Here is a 22,658-nt window from a genome sequence, read left to right as displayed (position 1 = left end):
TGTGTAAATATCTACAATGGCAATGGACTAATATATAATCTTAGATTCTATTAATTATCTGTATTTGGGGATAATCTAGGGGAAGGATTTTCCTTATCACTTCAAATACTACAGCTGAATATAATAGTTTTAAATTGGTACCAATAAAAAAAGTCACATTATTTTTCTTCATGAACACTGGCAAGAAATACTTATATATAAATGGAAAATCACTGTTCACTTACCACAGCATCATAAAGAATTATATAAACTTGATTGAGTTTATCTTCGGGAATCCCACAATATAAGAGTATTGCTTTTAGTATGGCAGTGTGGTTCAAATAAATGTTGTAATTTCTTTCCTAATATGAAGGGAAAAAATATTTGCATTTAGGTATAGAAAAAAAGATGCTTCACTCTATTTTCAAAACTGACATTTTTTGTGATCTCCTTTGGTCACTTAGCTTTTTTAGTAGGAATACTTAAATTTGCTGAAGGCTTCAAATCTATAAAAGGTTAGGATTCTAATTTGGTTCAGAACCAAATTACTTAGAAACTAGAGGGCAGAAAAGGGGAAAAAGGTTGTCATCTAAACTCTTAACAATTTCTAGTTGGTCTGTCCATTGGAGGATTTTAGGCTAGATTGTTTCCAGTGTCAACAGGGCATTTTACATATGATAAGCCTCTTATGTTTTAAAGTGTTATTTTAGTTCATTGGAATATCATGGGGGTAAAAACTGGAAATTATTGGCTATATTCATATTTATCCTACTTTTGCCTCAGTTTCAAAGACATGAATGTAAATGATTTTTAAAGGATGGAAAAATAGAGCTTTTCATAAAGGTCACTAGAATGCTAAATTATATCTAGCTGTAAGACTTCATGCAACTTAGTTCTGTCAAAATTATTCTTTAAATATGTCAAGACTATGTGCACAACCTAATAACAATCAGGAAGTTAAATCTCTATATACTCAGCATTATATTAGGTGTTGTAGGAAGTAAAGAAAAAAATAGAAGACATGGTCCCTACCTTTAAGGAGCATACAATCTAATTGGAAAAAAAATTAATAATGAAGTGACAATAAACATGGGCATTATATATTAGCTTTCTTGCATTAAATGTTTAAATATAAAGTATAAGCTATAAGAAGAGGAATTCAGAGGGAGGAGATCTCAATGAAGTTTGGAATAACAGGCTTCAAACAGCTATAAAACAATTAGATTTGAAAGACAGGTTTGATACAGAAAGGAGAGAAGTGGAGGGTATTTTAAGAACAACAAAATGAGTGAATGATAATGGAGGTTGTATATCTGAATGCCACTAGGACATTGATGTAACTAGAATGGAGGACAAAAATTAGAGAGTATAGGGAAATAACCCCAGACCAGAAGAATGATGCCATGCTAGAAAAAGCTTGGGAAGTCAGGATGAGGAGTTTAGATTTCATACAGTAGAAAGTGAGGAACCATGAAAAGTTTTTGAACAGCAACACAATAAAAAGTGTCATATGTAAAAGAATCCATTCAATTCTATAAATTTCTAAAAAAGTAAATTGCTTCCACTTCTATATACATTCAATTCTATCATCCACTACAATCTCTCCCCACCTAAACTGCTTTCTCAAAAGTAACTAAGGATCTCCTGATGGCCCAATCCAAAACTTTTCCCTCAGTATTCATCATTCCTTGACCTCTAAAGTATCTGACAATGTCGACCGTCTCCTTCCTTATCTCCCATAACACTGAACATCCTCACACTCCTTTCTTTCCTCTGATGGCTCCTTCACTTTTCTCCTTTTCTTGCACCTTAACCATGGCCATCTTTGTAAGACTCTACACTTGGCTCTGGCCCTCTTTGCTTCTCAGCCTCTGTCCTCCCATGGCTTTATCACTTCTGTGCAGATAATTTAGACCTTTATCTTCCAATCTCTTTAAAGATCTCTAATCCTCCCTTTTCTGATGTCTTTCCAAAGTGATTCCTCTTTAAATTCAACACATCCAAAATCATCATTTTCTTCCCACAATCTTGCACTAAATCTCCAGTTTATCTATTTTTGTTATGTGGCATCATGATTCTCCCAAGATCTTAGACTCTTCCATCTCCTTTACCTTCAGTTCATGTCCTATTGATCCTACATACAAAATGGCCCTTGCATCTATCCCTTATCACCTTCAATCTGAATTGGAGTAATAGTTTCATAATTGATCTCTTTCTTTTCTAATCTATCTTTCACATGGTTTCCCAAATGAACTTCATAATATACTGTTCTTACTCTATCATGTCACTTTTATTTTCAACCCTCCATAGCTTCCCACTGGTTAATAAATAACATAACTATGGCATGCAAGGCCCTCTACAATCTGGATCCACCTTTACAACTTTTTCTCATCCATTGTCTAAGTTAATATGCTGCCCACTGGGTTTGAGTTTGATACCACAGTACTATACTAAGACTGTCTCTCTACTGTAAGGTTTTGCAATACATCCTTACAACAACCATGTAATATAGTTATCACTGGTATTGCCATCACCATTTTACAGATGAGGAAATTAAGGCTCAGACAGGTTTTAACTTGTTCTGGATCACAGAGCTAGGAATTGCTGAAGATGAGAAATGCAAATATGTCTTTCTGCTGTGAAGCTCAGTGCTCTTTTTACTACATCACATTACTTCCACATTCCTTTGTGAAGACTCCCTATTTGACAATTAATTTAGCATTTAATTGTTCCTTTACCTGATCTTTTAATACTCTGCAGTTCTCTTATATTCATCAAATTATGCCTTGTAACAAAGTTTTCACTGTAATACTCCATCAACTTTCTATTAGAGTCAAGTGCCTTAAGGAAATGGATTATAGATTATATATGTACAAGGCATAGATCTGTGAGTCTATATTTTGCTCTTTAGAAAAACTACAGGTTAGGAATCCTTCTGCTTTATCTCCATCCTCTCTCTTCCCCCCAATAATATTTTTGGCCAAGGTTGAAAGAGTTTCAAGTTAAAATAAAAAAAAATCATCAAACCACTTTAGTGGAATATTGTTTACCAAAATAATGAGCATTTACTATAAACTTAAGGAACTATATATTTGATTCAATGATAACACATTTACAGGAAAAAAAAATCTGTAGGATGGGAGATCAGTGCATTTTAAAATGTGGAAAAGAACCTGAAGCACTGGAAACTCTTGGATGATCTCATATATGGTGTAGATTATTTCAGCGATAGGCAGAAAGCTGTTGCTAGTAGAAGTGACAATATCAAAAGCACATTCCAGAAGTTCTTTGGGATGACATCGATCTAACTTGCGTGGTCTGAACACACGTTCTATACAGTATCTAGAGAAAGAAACCCAGAGTTTAAGATTATTTATTATACTCTAATGCTTATGAAAATAGTGTAGAAATTCATAGGAAATGAGTAAGCAAATTCAACTAATAGAGTACTAGCTAGGCTTGTGTGGCCCTATGACCAGTACAGTGGAGTCACATCTTAATGAAGTTCTGAAATTCTACAGTCAAAAAGTGAGCTGTGATACTTAAAAGATGAAAATATTGTGCAATCAAAAATTATCCTTGAAAAATCCTTTGAATTTCCCATAAAATATGGGGCTACCTTAAACAATTTCAACTTAGGAGTGGTTTGAGTTTCTTTAAGAAAAACCAGTTTGTTTTGGAGAGCAGATAAATCTGGAAACAACTAAATTTATTTTTTAGTACATTCAACTAAACTGTTATCATGAGACAGACAGGACTTTCATGCAAATAGAAGAATACAAAAACAGGTAAAGATTTAGCTGATAGGAAAACTGATGATAAGGTAAAAATATTCTTTCAAAGGGCTTTAAACTTAAGTGGTTAAGTTAGAAAGGAATCAAACAGAGATAACTGTTAAGGATTTTCTGTTTTACTGTGAGGAAACAAAGGATATATAAGAATATCAAAGGAAATGTAACAGGTTTCTTTTGGCTGACTAGGAATGCTAGGATGTCCAAAATGGCTATTTTTCTCAAATGCTTTATCAACAAAAGCCGATTAATTAGACTGTCTCATGGGAATGACCTGAAGAGGAGATTCTAGGATCATATTTCTTGTCACTGAAGAGAGATGTTCAAATTAGGAGAGGCAGGAAGAACCACAACCAACTTAAGAAAAAGTAGAGAGATCTCTCCTATTCTATGGTCATTTTGAACTAAGTAAACTCACTGAAATGCGTATTATCTACACTATTTAAATAGATGCTTCTCTCTTTCCCGCTTCTGCTTTGTTTGTCTAACATGTATAGCTAAATTAAAGTTTAGAGCAAGTGTAAACTTCATTGTATACAGAACTGAAATTGATCTATGGTCCATTTTTTTTTTTTTTTTTGGCCACTGATAAGCTTTGTATACCTTGGCTCCTTTATTGTGAAAATATTATCATGGCAAAATACCTGTCTCTTAGTATTAATGTCCCACATAGAGATATAATAAATGGCATTCTCACTTATCATTCACTTGTAGCCAACAATATCAAGAATATAGGAACAATGAAAAAAATAATGAATAAAAAAATTGCATTAAAATACATTGATTTCATGTGAAGAATGGTGCTTATAAATCAAAATGCCAATTTATCAACAATACCATTGGGTCTTATGAGGAGATATTATGTTTGGGTCTTCTGCTACTTAAATGTACTTTATCAATATAGATCTCTAGTATCCAAATTTCATGCAGATTTTTATTAGGCTTCCTTAAGTGTTTCTCTGTCTAAAGTTACCTGTAAAGGAAGTTTTAGCATGATAGTAGCATCCATCCTTCAAATTAATTTATATAAGCATCTGTGACCATTAATGACCAAATACAAATGTATTTGTCAAAATATGTTAAAATAATTAGTGATAAAGTTCAGAGATATTTAGAAGGCATACAAAGGATTGTGGTTAATTCAAGTTAACTCAATTATCACATTGTTTCTTATGAGAAAGGCCATCCTGTCAATCTTTTAAGAACTGATATCTCTGCTTTTTAAAGAGTATTCCAAACCTTACAATTGAGTGCCAAGTTCTTTATTATATCTAGATCAGAAAAGACAATAATCTCTCCACCAGTTCCTTACCGTTTCAAATTTGAGATATTATTTCTAGCCACATATCTTGCAAAAGGAATCTGAAAATATAACAAAAAAAAGTTTTCAGATTAATGTCTTAGAGGCCATGCTCTTCATAAACTATCTTTTGGCACCAACATTAGTAAAAGAGAGATATAAATTCTCATCAGTTATTATATCATATATTTTATCACATATATATTTATGTTCTGAAACAAACTACATTTTGATTGTATCAAATGAAAACATATACTAAAAATCAGTGGCATGATTATTCTGACATCTATGAGATTATTCTTTATAGATAATCTGTGAGGGTATTCGCTGTAACTAAACCATGATAGGCATCTAGTTACCTTATAAGATTTTCCAAAATATCTCCAAGAGGTATCTTTAAAAAATTAAAACCCTCTAGAAAAATTCTTCACACTGGAAAATGAATGGATGCCCATCAATTGGAGAATGGTTGGGTAAATTGTGGTATATGAATGTTATGGAATATTATTGTTCTGTAAGAAATGACCAGCAGGATGAATACAGAGAGGACTGGGGAGACTTACATGAACTAATGCTAAGTGAAATGAGCAGAACAGGAGATCATTATATAGTTCAACAACGATACTATATGAAGATGTATTCTGATGGAAGTGGATTTCTTTGACAGAGACCTAACTCAATTTCAATTGATCAATGATGGACAGAAGCAGATACACCCAAAGAAAGAACACTGGAAAATGAATGCAAACTGTTTGCATTTTTGTTTTTCTTCCTGGGTTATTTCTACCTTCTGAATCCAACTTTCCCTGTGCAACAAGAGATCTGTTCGGTTCTGCATACATGTATTGTATCTAGGATATACTGCAACATATTTAACGTATATAGGACTGCTTGCCATCTAGGGGAGGGGGTGGAGGGAGAGAGGGGAAAAATTGGAACAGAATTGAGTGCAAGGGATAATATTATAAAAAATTACCCTGGCATGGGTTCTGTCAATCAAAAGTTATTATTAAAAAAAAAAAAAAGAAAAATTCTTCACTATAATCACTTAACCACAAATATGTAACCAACCCATTAACACATTCTGGGATAAAGTATCTAATTTTCAGATTACCTGCCAGAAATTCATTATTCCAGGAGTAGCATTAGTATAACATGGGTCACAATCTGCATGGGCAAGAATGCATTTTCCTCTCATATTTGAATAGTTCATAGAAAGCAAGTACTGCTTACAATTTTGAACTTTTCCTGCCAATATTTAGAAAATGAAAAGCCAGTTTTAAATACAACTGAACAAAAATCATACCATTTATTTTCTTTTATGTCTTTCTTTGTCATACCCTAAGTGTCTTTACTTTACAAGACTACTTGGCTCAATATTAGCCTTAAAACAACAATAACACTCCTTATATTTACATTCATAGGAAGAGAAAAAAGAAATAACATGAAAAATTGGCAAAAGAACTGGCAATTAAAAATCAGTGCTTTACACAGTTTTGGATAATGCTATGCTAAAGATAAGTCAATTTATTTATTTACCTCTCTGATTACTTGTCTATTGTTTTACTGATTTCTTTTGTTTATTTTACTGATGCCTTTATTACTTCCCAATCTCTACTACATTCTCCTCAAGAGAACCATCACTTATGGCATCTCTTTTGACAAAAGCACATTTAAGTAAAAAGAAACTGGTAATGGGAAGCAGTACAGAAAGAATAGATACAACTCAAATACAGAGATAGGTTCTTTTAAATTGAGCTTCATGTGAAGTGGCATTTAGAAAGTAAAGGGAAAATTTCAGAGTTCAACAGAATCATAGGAAAATGTCAAAACTGACTATAGAAAATATGGCATAGAAAAAAACTTAAATTGGAGCCCTGTACTTGCAGGAGTAAAAAATATGCAATTAACAAATAAATTCTAAACCTAACAGCTATACAGTAGACATTTCACAAGGTCAGTTGATGTCGTTTTAAGCTTTTTGCTGCTGAGTCATTTTTTACTTGTGTCTGATTCTTTGTGACCCTATTTGGGGTTTTCTTTACAGAGAGAAGAATGATGAAGAAACTGAGGCAAACAGGATTAAGCGACTTGCCCAGGGTCACACAGTTAGTAAATGTCTGAGGCCAGATTTGAACTCAGAAAGTTGAGATTCTTCCTGATTCCAGGGCTTGTTTTCTCCCTGGGGCCACCTAGTACTCAGGATTTAAGGTATTAGTGCTTAAAACTGCACTCAGACTTTTGGGACACAATATATACTACACTGCAAGATGATTAACAGTGCAATGAGTCTCAGTGAGTTAGGCTAGGCAGGACATGTTTATTCCAGTTTGGTTATGGGTTCTAACCTCAGCTTTGTCATTCCTTCATTGTGGGAGTCCATACAATTCAATTCAATAAATATTTACCTAGGACTTATCTAAGTAAGTCATGTGGTACAAAGACAGATGCGACAAAGTCCAGCTTTAAAGAAGTTGACATTTAGCAGTAGGGCATATCATTTACTCCTCCAAAAATCTGGCACTGGAGTGCCTTTTACAAAGAGGGTACTCAATACATAGATGTTGAAAAGTTAGGAACAGAATTAACAACAATTGAATAATTCAGCTCTTCCATATGTAGAACTGGGTAAACCGAGGCACTAGGCACCAGAACTCAGTTTTTTTGTAAAATGAATTCTGCATGCCCCCCATCACCCCTAGGCTCAGACATACAGCATGTTAAAGACTGTTGGTCAGTTATGGCATTTTGGGAATCAGTTAAATAATTACGAATCATAATCCTATATAGCAAAAAGGAGTCCAAAAAGATAATTCGAGGGCCAGACTTAGGAAAAACAAACTGCTGCCCAACTGGGATAGTCCCTGACATTGCACTGGCTTAATTGGGATAAAATATTGTCAGGTCAGATGATGGAGGAATTTGCTGAGAAATATAATATATAATCCCCCATCTGAGGCAGCCATGTATGCTATTACTACTATGAAGATGATTGGTGTCCTGGTCAGTGTTTTGTGTTGAGGTTTTGATGACCAGACTCTAGGAAAGGGTTCTCTGCTCTAGAATCTGTGGGCACAAGAATCCACATTACCACAACCAACTTCTGGGCTGCTGGCAAGGAGGCAAAGACTTGAAGCACAATCACCTTCTGTACTTCTAGAGCACACTTCACTCTGACCTATTCTCTCTTAAGAGTTTTAAAAAAATGAAAGTACATAAACCTACATCGAATAAAAGTTCCAGTATAAAAAAGGTAAGTGCTAAAAAAAAAAACAAAAAACAAAAAAAAACCCAAAAACCAAAATCCACCAAACTAACAACCCTCAATTATAATCAGATTCAGTAACAAATCTGTAAGTTCTAAAAATCCAGCCTAAAAAACAAATCATTCCTGAACTCACCCGAAGATCATAGGGAAGCATCACCAGCATTCCACTGTGGTCCATGAATAAGGCTGCTTCATTGTGCTCATACATTTGCTTGTTTCGGGGAAGTAGCAGTGGGGTATACAACTCGACAGCTCCTACACCAAATTGGCAAACCATAATTAACCACTGAGTTCTCATATTCCCTAGGAACCAACTTAAAGTGAAACATTAACCTGACAATTAAGAATATGTCATTGGGGACCATTAAAAAAGTTAGAGTAATCCCCATGAACCATTCCTAAGTCATTATTAATTTCTATTTTATTCTGTATATTCTACATAGAATGAACTCATGTACAACGAGACACAGTAGTTCTCTCATAATTATAACAGTGATTATCCAACTTTATTTTAAAAGCAAAGCTGCTATTCTCCTAAATCAAATTCTCTTCAAGAAGCTAAAATATAAAAATGGGCTTAAATTTCACATGCTATACCAATTACCTATAATTAGATTTAAAAGCAAAAGTTTATTTAGGTTTCATTGAGATCCACTGCTACTACTTTCTACCAATACAAAAGCAAAATGGGTAATAAAATGAGATTTTAAAAAAGACTTACCATGTCTCTTAAAGATGCGGATAATGGTCTCACATACATACTGCTGTATCTTGGTTGTACGGACTGAGAAGTTACCCTAAAATATAATCAAGATAGTTAAAATACTACTCTAAGAGGGAAAACAATTTCTCTCTTTAAAAGAGTAATGTGTTGATTGGTACAATTATGTGGTAGATTTGCAGAGTCAAAGAATAAGGTTTCACAGTCATTGTATTTCCAAACATCTTTAGGGAAAGGGGTTCTTTACATTTTTTATCTTGTTTCACAACGATCTTTAAAGAGAGATCATAGTAAGTCACAATTTAAATAAAAACAAAAGTTTGGGGCAGCTCGGTGGCTCAGTAGATAGAGCACCATCCCTGAAATCAGAAGGACCCAAGTTCAAATCTGATCTCAGACACTTAACACTTACTAGCTATGTGACCCTGGGCAAGTCATTTTACCCCAACTGCCTCAGCAAAATAAATAAATAAAATACAAATAAAAGTTCACAATGAATCTTTTCTACTCAGAAGTTAACATATATGTTACATAATGTAGGACAAATCTTACATAGAAACACACAGTTTGATTATATCAAGTCATTGCCAGAAGCCAATGCCCAGGAAAATTTGGATGCAAGCTACCAAAAATATGTAAGTGTATTATTTTGCTATTGTAGTTCTCATAGGTATTATGAATAACAGAGGCCATTCCTATGATGATAAATTGCTTTTTCTCAGCCTCTTAGGTATTTTCCTAGGAGTTTGGGTTCTGTAGGGGAAATTTTTGAAAGAAAATCTTATGGAAATGGTAGCAGAAAGGAACCTTTCAAGAATACAAATACAATAGAAATACAAAACATTTATTAAAGGTCTAATATATGCCCAATACTTTGCTAAGCAATGAGATATAAAGAAAGGCAAAAAACAGCCCCTAATCTCAAAGGGCTTCCCAATTTATTGGGGGAGACGATATGCAAACAACTATGTACAATCAAGTCATTTGTAGGAAAAACTGGAAAAATCAACAGGAAGACCTAGAATTAAAGTAGATTAGGAAAGTCTTCTCTTATTAGAAAAGAAAGAAGGTAGAAGAGATTTTAGCTGGGTCTTGAAAGAAAGCAAAAGAAAACCAAGAATTAGAGATGAGGAAGGAAAGCACTCCAGATGTGCAGACAGTCAGTGGACATTCCCAGAGTCAGGAGATGTATGTAGCATCTTGTTCTAGAAATAACAAGGATGCTGTCACTGAATCACAGAATATGAGGGCAGATGTAAGAAGACTGAAAAGGTTCAGGAGGGAGAAAGGAGAGAAGTATAAAGGATTTTGAACACCAAATAGGTTTTATATTTGATCCTAGAGGTAATAGAGAACTTTTGGGGTTTACCGAATAGGGCAAAATCATTTTGACAGCTAAGTGGAACCTGAAGTTGAGTAGGGAGAAACTTGAAGCAGGGAAATCCATCAGCATACTACTGCAATAGTTCAGGAGAGAGGGTAATATGATTTCCTCTTTATCTGTTTTGCTACTGTGGTAGGTGACTGGCAATAGCTATAGAAAAAGCTTCTATGTTTGAGTGATCTCAGATCCCCTAGTTCCTAAATAGATGCTAACAATAACTGGAAAATACCCTGATGTTCTATCTGATGTACAACTCCTCACCCCCACCCCCCAAGGATAGGGTATGGAATGGAAACAACATAGAAAATGCAGGTTCACTGGATAGGTCTTCTGATTCTATACAATGTTAAGTCACTTCAACACTTATTATAAAAAACACTTCAAACTTTAAGCTGTAAGACTTTCTTGAGGACCATTTACATAAGGTATATCAATTGAAGTAATATGGGGAAAAAGTAAGTCTAATAATGTCCTATAAAACCAAAGTAGAAACTCAAGAATATATGCAACCTGATAAAAATGTGAGGGGAAGCTGGTGCTCAGTGAACTTTTCTGAATAGGTTTTGAAGAGTCAGAAAATTGAGTGGTCTTTCTGATCCTTTAACATAAAGAGAAGAAAATAAAATATCATTTGAATGCATTGTACTGTGACCTCTAAGGTCCTTTGTGACTCTGTGATCTTAACAAGTACAAGCAATTGTGAATCCCTATGTGATATGATATATATCCAATAAAGCATCAGAGCAATTTTTCTGCATATTCAGGTGCACAAATCTGTTTAAACATACATCTGATATTAAAATTCTTATAAATAGCTTTCTAAAAATTAACAGGCAAAAGAAAAAAAAGTGTGGCTTCTAAAATCTGCATTGATTTCATACTTACTAATTTATTTTTCCCAAACCAAGTCTACCTCTTTTTATTATTCCAAATATCAGCACATAGGAAATAAACTCAGTGCCAAAACAGATTCCATGAAAACTAAACCAAAAGTGAAGGGAATAAAAAAATTATATAGTACATTGAATTTATTTTAGGTTGGTTTTATTAAAAAACCAATAAAATTGATAAACCTTTGGTAAATCTGATTAGAAAAAGGAGAGAGGGAAATCAAATTGGCAGTCTTAAAAATGAAAAAGGAGAACTTGCCACTGATGAAGAGGAAATTAAAGAAATAATAAGGGGTTACTTTGCCCAACTTTATGCCAATAAATTTGATAACCTAAGTGAAATGGATGACTACCTCCAAAAATATAGGCTTCCCAGATTATCAGAGGAGGAAGTAAATTGCTTAAATAGTCCCATTTCAGAAAAAGAAATAGAACAAGTTATTAATCAACTCCCTAAAAAAAAATCCCCGGGACCAGATGGATTTACATGTGAATTCTATCAAACATTCAAAGAACAATTAGCCCCAATGCTTTATAAACTATTTGAAAAAAATAGGGAATGAAGGAGTCCTACCAAACTCCTTTTATGACACAGACATGGTACTGATACCTAAACCAGGTAGGTTGAAAACAGAGAAAAAAAATTATAGACCAATCTCCCTAATGAATATTGATGCTAAAATCTTAAATATGAATTTATTTTAGGTCCACTATTTAGTTTGAATTAGAACTGCCCAGATGTTTTAGCTCTGGGCATTTTGTTTAATGCTTATCACTATAGCTGCATTAAAGGACTTTTTCAGCAATTGCCATCAAATTTAGTACTAATTAAAATTACTTAGCATTTTTCAAATCCAGTCTGTTTGGTTAAATATGTACAATGAAAACTATAAACTCACCTTTAGTATGTCACTATCATAGGTGTAGTCGATGGCAGGAGAGATGCGCTGGGAGAAGATCTGACCCATCATGGTCCGGTAGGCTTTGCCATCAACATTGGCCAGGGTATGGTGCAGGACCTCATGTAGTTCAGATTCCTCTAGTTGGGGTGGGGGAAGCAACTCACTTTTCAACAGTTCAGTGGCAGTAGGTCGCTTTGCCGGATCATGGTTCAATAGCCAGGAAATAACTGATTTCTACAACCAAAGCCCATGGATATAGTTACTATAAATTAGTGAAGAACAAATATCTAGTATAGTGTCTTAATTTTTTTTTCACCTAAGCCATATACCAAAAGAGATCTTTATTGAATTTAGTAGAATTTTAATTGGGGTTTTTGCAACCTTTGAGATACTATTACATTATTATTATATAACATATAACATTCATTATATTATATAATTATATAATATTATAATAATATGATATATAAGTAAATATTTATCATATACCTCATTATTAAATGTAGCATATAAATTCTGTAAATAGTAATTTATTAGATGTCAGAAACTTTTGACAATAAAAACAAATACAGAAGACCAAAACATTTAAAGACAATCTATATGCTATCAATATAACAAAGGAAGTATAAATTTCATAAAATAACATGTATTCTTACCATTGTATGATATACTAATGTATGTAAAGCAACCTGTGGCAATATGTTTCAGTTTTGTTAGTACTCTTCTAGGCATATGAAAAACGTTAAACTTTAAAAGTTTAAGCTTAACCCGTAATCTTATATTTAGGTTTCTTAGGAGAATTAAACTTTCTGTCTATACTGGAAATTTCAGGGCTATGTTTCTCTTGGTGATGTTACCATCCATTTTCCAACCTCTATAGTATTTTAAGTGGTGTTCTGCAGTAAAGGGGAGCTCAGAGAGCTAGCCAGTGTTGATACAAACCTTTTTGCAGGACACTTTCCTTTTGTTTATGGGGAGATAGTCACTTTTGGAGAATAATCAGCATTAGTTAATGCTCAGAAGAGATTCACAAAGTGTTTTAAAGTTCATAGTGTACCTAAGTAAATAACTCTTCATTCCCTCTGAGATTTACTTGTTCTGAAATGAGACTGAATGACTGCAGTAAGTCATCTGTAATCTTAGATAGCAGTTTTATATTAAAATATGCTGAATTGACTTAGTGAGATTTTCTGAGATTTAACACAGTGTGAAAGTGGTAGAAATAACAAACTAGCTTTTCCAACAAAACAGACAGTGCTTTGCCTAATTTTTTATGTATGCAAAAAAAATTTTTTTTACTGTATATACATATCCTATCTTACCAATTGCATATTTCATGTTGTTTCCAATGTTAAAGCTTTAAGAGGAAATTACTAGATCATGATGGGTCAGATCTTTTCTCAAAAATTTTCCAAAATTTACCAAAAATTTTAATTTTACACAATGCTAAGTCAATTCAGCACACTTTAGCAAAAAAAAAAAAAAAAAAAAAAACCCAGTTCATACTAGATTACCTTTGGGATCATATACTTAAATATTAGAAATAAAGGCTCAGGCCTGGAAAGAATCTTATTAGTTGACTAGTTCAAAACTCTTGTCTTATAGATAAGGAAAGTAAAGTATATAAAAATGAAAAGACTTGTCCAAATTCAAGTGTCCAAAGTCATGCAACTAATTATCTTTCTAACTGTAGTTCTATAATCATCCTTATGAAATAGTCAATTGTTGGAAATGTTTCCCAACATCTCTCACAGTATCTACTAGGAAGAATAGTTGGCACAGTGATTAATTATTGCTGTACTTCTAATTCTATTAGGGAGTCTAGCCTGTTAACTTGAGTAGAATGCTATGCTATTACACACACACACACACACACACACACACACACACACTCTCTCTCTCTCTTTCAACAGTGTAGGGAACTAGAAGTGAGGCACTTTCTCCATCAATGTGGATGAGTTCTGGTGACTTCTGATATTGGAACTGAAAGATTAAGTGTCTTGTTCAGGGTCATATAGTTAGTAGATATTAGAAATAGGAATTGAACTCAGGTCTCTGAGGCTAGCTCTTTATTTCACCACAGTGCCTCTTATGTCTTAATAACATCTTTAAAAATAACAGAATGAGCCTGTTTTTTTCTGTAGGAAATATAAGTGATATGAAATTCATAAATACTTATGAATTCAAATATACTAGTGAATATTAGTACAAGTATATGATCCCAGGTAATAAAGGTATAAATGTGATTTTTAAATGATTTTTCTAATAGTTCTTTACTGGTATAATCCTCAACCATAATACATAAGTATTACCAAAAAAAAAAAAAAGACAGGATAGTACATCAGAAGTAAAGGAGGGCTAGCAAGCTGAACGCTGTTGACCTATTTTAGTTGCTGCTTTCAAAGCACCTCTACTGCCTCCCTCTCTCCTCCTGCCCAAAATGTGGATCAAATCTTAGCAAAAAAGAAAAAAAAAAGAAAGAAAGAAAAGAAAAAAGGAAGCATCCCTTTGTAACAAGAGGAAGAATTACTGCAGAAAATGTTACTTATATCCACAATTAGCCTTTGCAAGAAAAAGATGAACTGATATACTATACATGAATTTTCAGATCATACACTGTGTCATGTATGAACAAAATTATATTTTAAAATGCTTTAATATGAGCTTGTCAAAAGCTAGAATGCTGTTTTTTTTCTCACTAATCTAAAATTCAACATAATTAAAATTTTAAATGATGTTTTTCTTTCCTATAATGGCCCAGGTTTTATCTGAAACAAAGAGCTGTAAAAGCTCTTTCTTCATTGCAGTAGTTAAATCTGGGGTCCAAACAGTACTTCTTGGGCACAAAGAATTACACAAAAGAATCTAGGAGCTTGTTAATTCACTATGCCAACACTTGATTTTTTTTATCATGTATTTGAATTTCAATAATGTTTTAAATGCTTTATCTTTTAATATTTCTTTTTTACTTTGTTCCAGGAGCACAAGAGAATGACTGGCAGAAATTACTAATTGAAGAAGAAAAATAACAATTAAAACTCAAGACAGAAGACATTATAATTAAAGCATCTGAAAATTACCTGCTTTGTATGTTCTGCATCATCAAAATCTTCTGGAAACTTAGGAGAAGTAGGCTAAAAGGATAATTATATTCAAATTAGCAAATAAATAAAGCAAACACTTGGCAAACTACCATAATTAAAACATTTGTTCACTATAAATGGAAAAAAGAAATAACGCTAGCACAGAAATGACAAGCTAGGAAAAAAAAAGATAAGTTGAAAACCACCTTGAAATCTGATGAACACTCTGTCTTTACATTTTTGAATTTCTTATCCACATAAAAATTACTTAGTAATAAGTCTGTTTATTAAGGAATGTTATTAAAAATGTAGATCATTGAATATCTCAGAACCTCAAAATCATTTAAGATCTCACAGCAGAAAGGTTTGCACTGTCTCCACTACCAGAGGGGCACAATGTAACTGAAGTAGGCTTTATTTTTATTTTTTAAAATCAGAATAAGATTCAGTTAAGAAGTAATCATTCATAGTGAAATAAGACACTCAATATTTTCTGGCTACTAATACTAATACTACATTAATATCATTAAAGTAAAAATGCAGACACCCAACATGAAGGAACAATTTGCTGCTTAAGCAAGAGGAAAGCCATATATCCTAATCATTGGACAAAGATCTTTAGTTAAAGCAGGAACGACATGACAACTTCATTTATTCCAGGAAGGTGTAGCCAGAGTTTTAAAAAGTGTAGCAAAGTAGCTCAGGTTTTGCAAACAGTTATCTCTTAGATGAAAAGGCAGGAAGATGATTCTAAGTAAAATATAATTTTTCACTCATAAGATACTATTTAATGTAAAGCATTTCATTATGCTGCTTTATTGTTCATAGAAATAAAGATGAATAGTTTAATCTAGCTCTATATGTCACAAAGTAACTACTTTACATTTTAATTTCCCTTGCTCAATACTGCATTTCTGGATACAAGTCAACCCAGGCAACACCCATCTTTTGTTAAATTCTCATACTATTTTCTCCTGTATAGCTGGGGCACTAATTGGTGGCAGCTCTTAAGAGAATCCCGGCAAGTATAAAGACCAAGGTGAAAATCATAAAATTGGACAAAAGAAAGCTAATGAAAATGTAGTTTTAAAGATCATAAGCCCTGACTCTTACTTGGGGAAAGTGCTTAAACTGTTTGAATCTTAGCTTCTTCTTTGTGAAATGAATACATAATTGTTACTAGATCTTCAAGGTAATTATTGTGAGAATAACACTTTGGGAATCTTAAAAATATATAAGTGCAAGCCTATTATGTATAAACATAATTTTTTTTAAAAGGTTGGGATAATGCAGAGACAATAGTGAGAGAGGGAGTGAAAAGAATCCACACTTTGCATTTTGTCCAACTACATTTTCATTTGCTTTTTCTTTTGTTTGATTTTATGATTTTCCAGGTTAGTGGGGTTCATTAAAGGGATGAAATCATTGATACATACTTCTCTGAGTTGACTGAGAATAAAGATCCTTTCTGATGCGGTAACCATGGGATGATAGGACATTTCAAAGAAGATGATACCCAGGCTGAAAAGATCTACTTTCTATTAGAGAAAAACAGAATTATAAAAGATCTACTTTCTATTAGAGAAAAACAGAATTATAAATAACTTAATTCCATTCAGTTTTAACTGGTGATCAAAGTACATTTTCTTTTTTAAATTATTAATAGCTTTTTATTTACAAAACATATGTATGGATAATTTTTCAACACTGACTCTTGCAAAACTTTCTGTTCAAAGTACATTTTCTTAAGAAATTGTAGAATAAGCAACAGAATTGGTACTAGAATGTACTAGTATCTTGACTGATACTGCCTTTTAGTAATTTAATCTCTAATGCCTAGCAGGCAGTTGATAATGTTTGTCAGTTGACAGATTAATGTAATAATAATAACTTTAAAATAATACAGTGGCTCAGGAAAGGCCTTATTATTAGCTCAAAGAAAATAATTAAAAATTCAATTAGAAAAAATAGCAAACATTTGGTAGAAAAGAATAAAAAAGAACACTGAGGCTTACAGGATGAAATTCAGAAAGCAATCTTACTAAAGGATATAGGAATGATAATGTAAGCTAACTCTGTATCTTAAAGTTGTTGAAAATTTTAAATACTATTTTTCAACAGGATAGCAACAAAGCACAAATCCTGCTTTTACAGAAAGTTATTAAGATAAGTCTAATTCCAAGTTCTTCTTACACTGGCTTAGATGACCTCTGAGGCCTTTTCCAAATCATAATCTGTGTGTGTGTGGGGGGGGGGGGGGTGGGGGTGGGGGGTGTGTGTGTGGGTGTGTGTTTCTATCTCCTATCATAAGTGAAACCTAGATTGTCTTAAAGTATTATGAAGCTGAGAAAATGAATCTTTATTTAGGCCCTTCATCTAAAATGGGTTAGCTAGTAGTGTGAAGTACATTGTGCAAGAATATATGCTCAAGTTGAAGAGTTTCCAGAAAACTTGAGATTTTTGATATCAGATTTACAAAATATCACAGAGACATCCAAAAGCATCTCAATTTAACATGGATGTACAAGTTAATTAGACAGCATATCAAAACAAGGTTTTTGTCTTCACAAAGCCTTGCATATAGATAGTATATGTAGAATCACATTACAGCATCTTAACAATAAAAAAGCAAACAGTAACTGTCCTGTTTTGTTTAAGCTCCAAAGTGATGTTATCTCTTAAGCTCCTAATATTATCTCACTCTTGAAATCCTCTTTCCTTTTCAATAAAAATAAAATGCTTCCTTTCATATTACCTGATTATATGAAGATTTAGTGCTTCCTTGGACTTCTGGGCTTACATACAATGCTGTGCCGACCATTCCAGTTAAATTATCTGTATGGTTGCAGACAGAAAAAAAAACAAAAACCTTTATATGATAGGAGTTCTATGGAAAAGGAAGAACCTACAACAAGAGGATTAATTGATAGTGATGAACTGAGAATAATTATTGATAATCAATACTGATGGATTTCTTATGCATGATTAAAAAAGACCATCCATATATCTTCTATTCAAGGATACCTTTTTAGTTAGGCAAGGGAGAGGCAGATCCAGATAGCCTAAGGTTTTCTATCAAATGAATAATTTTTAGGAGAAAACCCTTTAGACTGGCCAAAATGGTCTCTTCATTGATGTACAGAGCATAGGTACAGAAACTATCAATGTTGATCTGTAGGCATTGTGCAACTGATAGCTGAAGCAAACTGGCTGGGGCACTGACAAATACGATGACTTACTAGGATACTACAGTCAGTGTTTGTCACAGATAGGTTTGAACCTAGCTCTTTTGAAGGCTGGCCAATACTTTAACCACCATCCTTTGACTGGGAGACATTCAACCACATTAAGCTCCTTTTTCTAATGTAGTATTGAGGGAAAATTAACAGGCAGAAAAAATGGCATTTGGAATAAAAAAAATCGGTGATAAAAACAGTGCAAAAATATGTAGCTTTTCTTGTTTACCTGAAGGGTAAGATTTAACTAGGTGATCAGCTCCCCGATCTTCTTGTTTAGTATCAGCCTAAAATATAAGAAACCCAAGAGTTAGGATGTCACAGCATGTGTCACAGATGACTACCCTCTGCTTACAGGAATCCTGGAAAGGTCACTGTGACCATGGGTTGTCACTGGTTTTGTCTTTTTAATTTCAGTGTCTTTTTCCAGTCTACACTGATGTGTCCTCAAAACAACACTGTGTAAAATGAATGATATTCATTTTAAAAGCAAAACAAAACATCCTAATAGCAAATGACTAACCCTTTTCCTTAAATACTCTATCTTCTTCATTTCCTCCTCTTCTGTTGCCCTTTTTCTTGCCTTCACATAAAAGTTGACCTCCCTTATTCACTAAGCCTCCACTTCCTCCCTACTTCAACCTGGAGAGAACTGGGAAAGGGAAATGGATTAGACTGGATTAGTCACATCCTACCTGTGAGCCATAGAAGTCTAAAGGAGTAGGAAGAAAAAGAAAATAATACAGAATGACTGCAAGAGATTCACAAATCTATTCATATATTGTCATTTTATCTTTAATTGACTGGAACAAAACATGAAACATGATTCAGCATAAAAATAAAAAAATAAAACCCATCTTGTGTTGATGGTATAAGTAATGCCTTATACGTATATATTATAATTTCTCAACTTTATATAAATTCAACTGTGATGAGTAAAATATAATTTCCTTTAAAAGCATTAATGAACTCATATACATTTTTGTCATGTATATTCTTAATCAGATACTAATAGCTAATTTATCACACATGTATACAAGAGTGTCTACCAATTTTTTTTTAATGCTAAAAGAGGACAGAATTGCTGGGAACCCCTAGACTAGATATTCTTGATCCTGTCAATTTTAACAACCTCCAATTCCTATTACTGAACTGTTTTGTAAATGTGGCCATTGATGTATCTAGTTTGTCTAAAATAGAGTTCATTTATATAAATTCATGAGCTAAAGTAACATTATATATTAAAACTTTATGCTCTTTATTGCTCACTGCTTATGTACATTACTAATGTACATGATGGCAGCTGGAAGATCTAGAACTAAAATTTCTGAGGGAGCCAGAAATATATGTTAAAGAAGATATAACTTACTGTACCATTCCAGTCTTGGTGGTGGAGTCCACTGCTCTGAGCATTGGCCATCTAGCCTGTGCTCCAGCTCTAGACAAAAGTGTCTTAAATTGTGTGTTGCAATACTATATGGGGTTGTCTAACTGAATGTAGGGGTCACACAATTATGATTTATTATTAGGAAATGTTTGATTTGCATATCTACTTCATATATCTACATATTCAGGTAATATAAAAATCTCTGAGACAAAAAGAAGTAGTGAGTGGAAAAAGTTTAAGAAGCCTTACTTTAGACCAGTCCCATGTCCTGAAGATTAAAAAAAACAAAATGATTAGATCTTTGCTCAAGTGTCTCTGGTTTGAGGCGCAATTCTAGCTGTCTTGAAGTTTTTTCTCACTAAATGAAAACTTCAAACAAAAATATTAAATTAAGGGAAATTAAAATACTTTGTACTTATGACTGAAATAGGTACAAAAGGACTATTTATTTTTAAACCAAAATGCATTTACCAACATATCTAAATAATTACTAGCTGATGATTAGAATGCAGAAAACAAATGTAAACTGAAGATTCCAATGCTGAGCCAGGAGAATCACATTAACATAACTTTGTTTTAAAAGCATCTTTTATTGTGATTAAATCCTAAAGCTTCAGGAATGAGATTTGGTCTCTTTTAAATTACGATCTTTCACTTAATTAAAATACTCACAGCAAAACCTGGATGGTCTGTGGCCAAGCCAAAATCACCAATTTTTACATGATCATCAGAATCCAAAAATATGTTGACAGGCTTCAAATCTCTGTGAATCATTCCCTGTTAAAAGATAAGAATAATACCCTGACTTATAAAGAAATATCACAAGAAGAGCTAATTTAATTTTAGGAAAAGAACCAGGAGTTGCTGTTCATTTATTCCCTCATTCATAGAATAAGGGTTTACTGTATCTATTGTGTAAGAACTGGGTAGGGAGGATTGCCTAGGAAGAATACAAAATTTAAGCAAGTCAAGACCTCTGTCCTCAGAGAACTCATCACTTGGGAGGAGGAGACAACAAACACATAGCATTGATACATGGCACTACTTCATTTTGGGCTTGATTTCCCTTAACTGCACTCCCTCTACTCTCATTTACCTCAAAGAGCTATCAGATTACTCTTCCTGAAACAGTTTCCTTTTAACTATTGCTTTAAGTCCAAATTCCTCATCTTGGCATGAGGCCCACCATTCCAAGCACCATCTTTTCAAACCTCAAATAACACATTCTGTCCTAGGAAGGTTTCTTCAATGTCCCTTTTGTATACTGTGCATTCTTATCTCTGAACTTCATGCTGTTCTTCCCTAATGCAAAGGGTACTTCCTTTCTTTTCTTTACATTTCCAAATCCTTCTAATTTTTCAAAGTCTACCTCAAGTTTTCCCTGGCCCTAGAGAATATTCCCAAATAACTCCCAACTGATACTTACCGCTTTTCTTCATGGTATACTTAGTGTTGTCATAAGAAATGTTTAATGTACAAAAGTCTTTCTTTCCTGTCTTTCACCTAAAAGACTAAGATCCCTGAAAGCAAGGATCTTGTAATACTATTCTTTATTTTCTCTCCCCATAATGCCAGGCTTAGTAGATATATAGTAAAAAACTCAGTAATATTTGTTTAACTGAATTTAAAGGGAGAAATTGTACAGGAGCATGATTCTAAGATCACTATTCATTATTTTATAGTGATAGATTTAGGATATTTAGTGGAAATGCCTTAAAAAAATCCAAATCCCTGGGTAAATTGTGGTATATGAATGTTATGGAATATTATTGCTCTGTAAGGAATGACCAGCAGGATGAATACAGAGAGGCTTGGAGAGACCTACATGGACTGATGCTAAGTGAGATGAGCAGAACCAGGAGATCATTATACACTTCGACAACGATATTGTATGAGGATGTATTCTGATGGAAGTGGATTTCTATGACAAAGAGACCTAACTGAGTTTCAATGGATAAATGATGGACAGAAACAGCTACACCCAAAGAAGGAACACTGGGAAACGAATGTGAACTATTTGCATTTTTGATTTTCTTCCCGAGTTATTTTGACCTTCTGAATCCAATTCTCCCTGTGCAACAGGAGAACTGTTCGGTTCTGCAAATATGTATTATATCTAGGATATACTGCAACATACTTAACATATATAGGACTGCTTGCCATCTTGGGGGGGGGGGGTAGAGGGAGGGGAAAAAATGAAACATAAGCGAGTGCAAGGGATAATGTTGTAAAAAATTACCCTGGCATGGATTCTGTCAATACAAAGTTATTATTAAATAAAATAAAATTTAAATTAAAAAAAAAATCCAAACCCTAAAGATCCTGTTTTTATGAAATACTTTATGAAATGTAGTCTAATAATATTGAATTTAAACATGGCAAAATAAAACATTTTAAGAACAATGAGAAATTAAGCCAAAGAAAAAGCCTGCTATGTCTGTATCTTTTCCCTGCCTCCATTGTGAAGTTGTCTCAATTGTTCTTTAAACAATGGTCAAGCTATTTTCCCTTTGCTAGCCCAGCAAAATGATATGGCAAGAAGGATGATTTCAATGTTGGGAAACAACTATGTACAAGGACTTTATTTGTCCTAAACAGATGGGTTTTTTAATGTAGGCAGGGCATTCTGAATCTATGTTCATGTTTTATCATTACAGTGAACTCAAAATTTCTGGCTTTTAAAATGACAAATGTTCAATGAGAAATAAGAGTTGAAA

At 33.4% G+C, this 22,658-nt stretch overlaps 1 protein-coding gene across 4 annotated transcripts in view; it reads right to left on the bottom strand.

Moving 5' to 3' along the window:
* Positions 1–22,658, bottom strand: part of EIF2AK4 (eukaryotic translation initiation factor 2 alpha kinase 4) — a 97,939-nt gene that overhangs the window by 19,509 nt on the left and 55,772 nt on the right. For all 4 annotated transcript variants that reach the window (XM_051977055.1, XM_051977056.1, XM_051977057.1 and 1 more), the window contains 11 exons: positions 20,614–20,718; positions 18,784–18,841; positions 18,074–18,153; positions 16,755–16,856; positions 15,316–15,369; positions 12,233–12,469; positions 9,060–9,135; positions 8,472–8,593; positions 5,083–5,132; positions 3,153–3,321; positions 225–341 (listed from right to left, as the gene is read on the bottom strand). In XM_051977055.1, coding sequence (XP_051833015.1) covers positions 225–341; positions 3,153–3,321; positions 5,083–5,132; positions 8,472–8,593; positions 9,060–9,135; positions 12,233–12,469; positions 15,316–15,369; positions 16,755–16,856; positions 18,074–18,153; positions 18,784–18,841; positions 20,614–20,718 — 1,170 coding nt within the window. The remainder of the gene's footprint in view (positions 1–224; positions 342–3,152; positions 3,322–5,082; positions 5,133–8,471; positions 8,594–9,059; positions 9,136–12,232; positions 12,470–15,315; positions 15,370–16,754; positions 16,857–18,073; positions 18,154–18,783; positions 18,842–20,613; positions 20,719–22,658) is intronic.

The sequence above is a fragment of the Antechinus flavipes genome, chromosome 2, assembly GCF_016432865.1.
Source record: "Antechinus flavipes isolate AdamAnt ecotype Samford, QLD, Australia chromosome 2, AdamAnt_v2, whole genome shotgun sequence".
NCBI classification, from domain to species: Eukaryota; Metazoa; Chordata; class Mammalia; order Dasyuromorphia; family Dasyuridae; genus Antechinus; species Antechinus flavipes.
The sequence above is the reverse complement of the archived record's forward strand: the minus strand, read 5'-3'. Positions and strand labels throughout refer to the sequence as shown.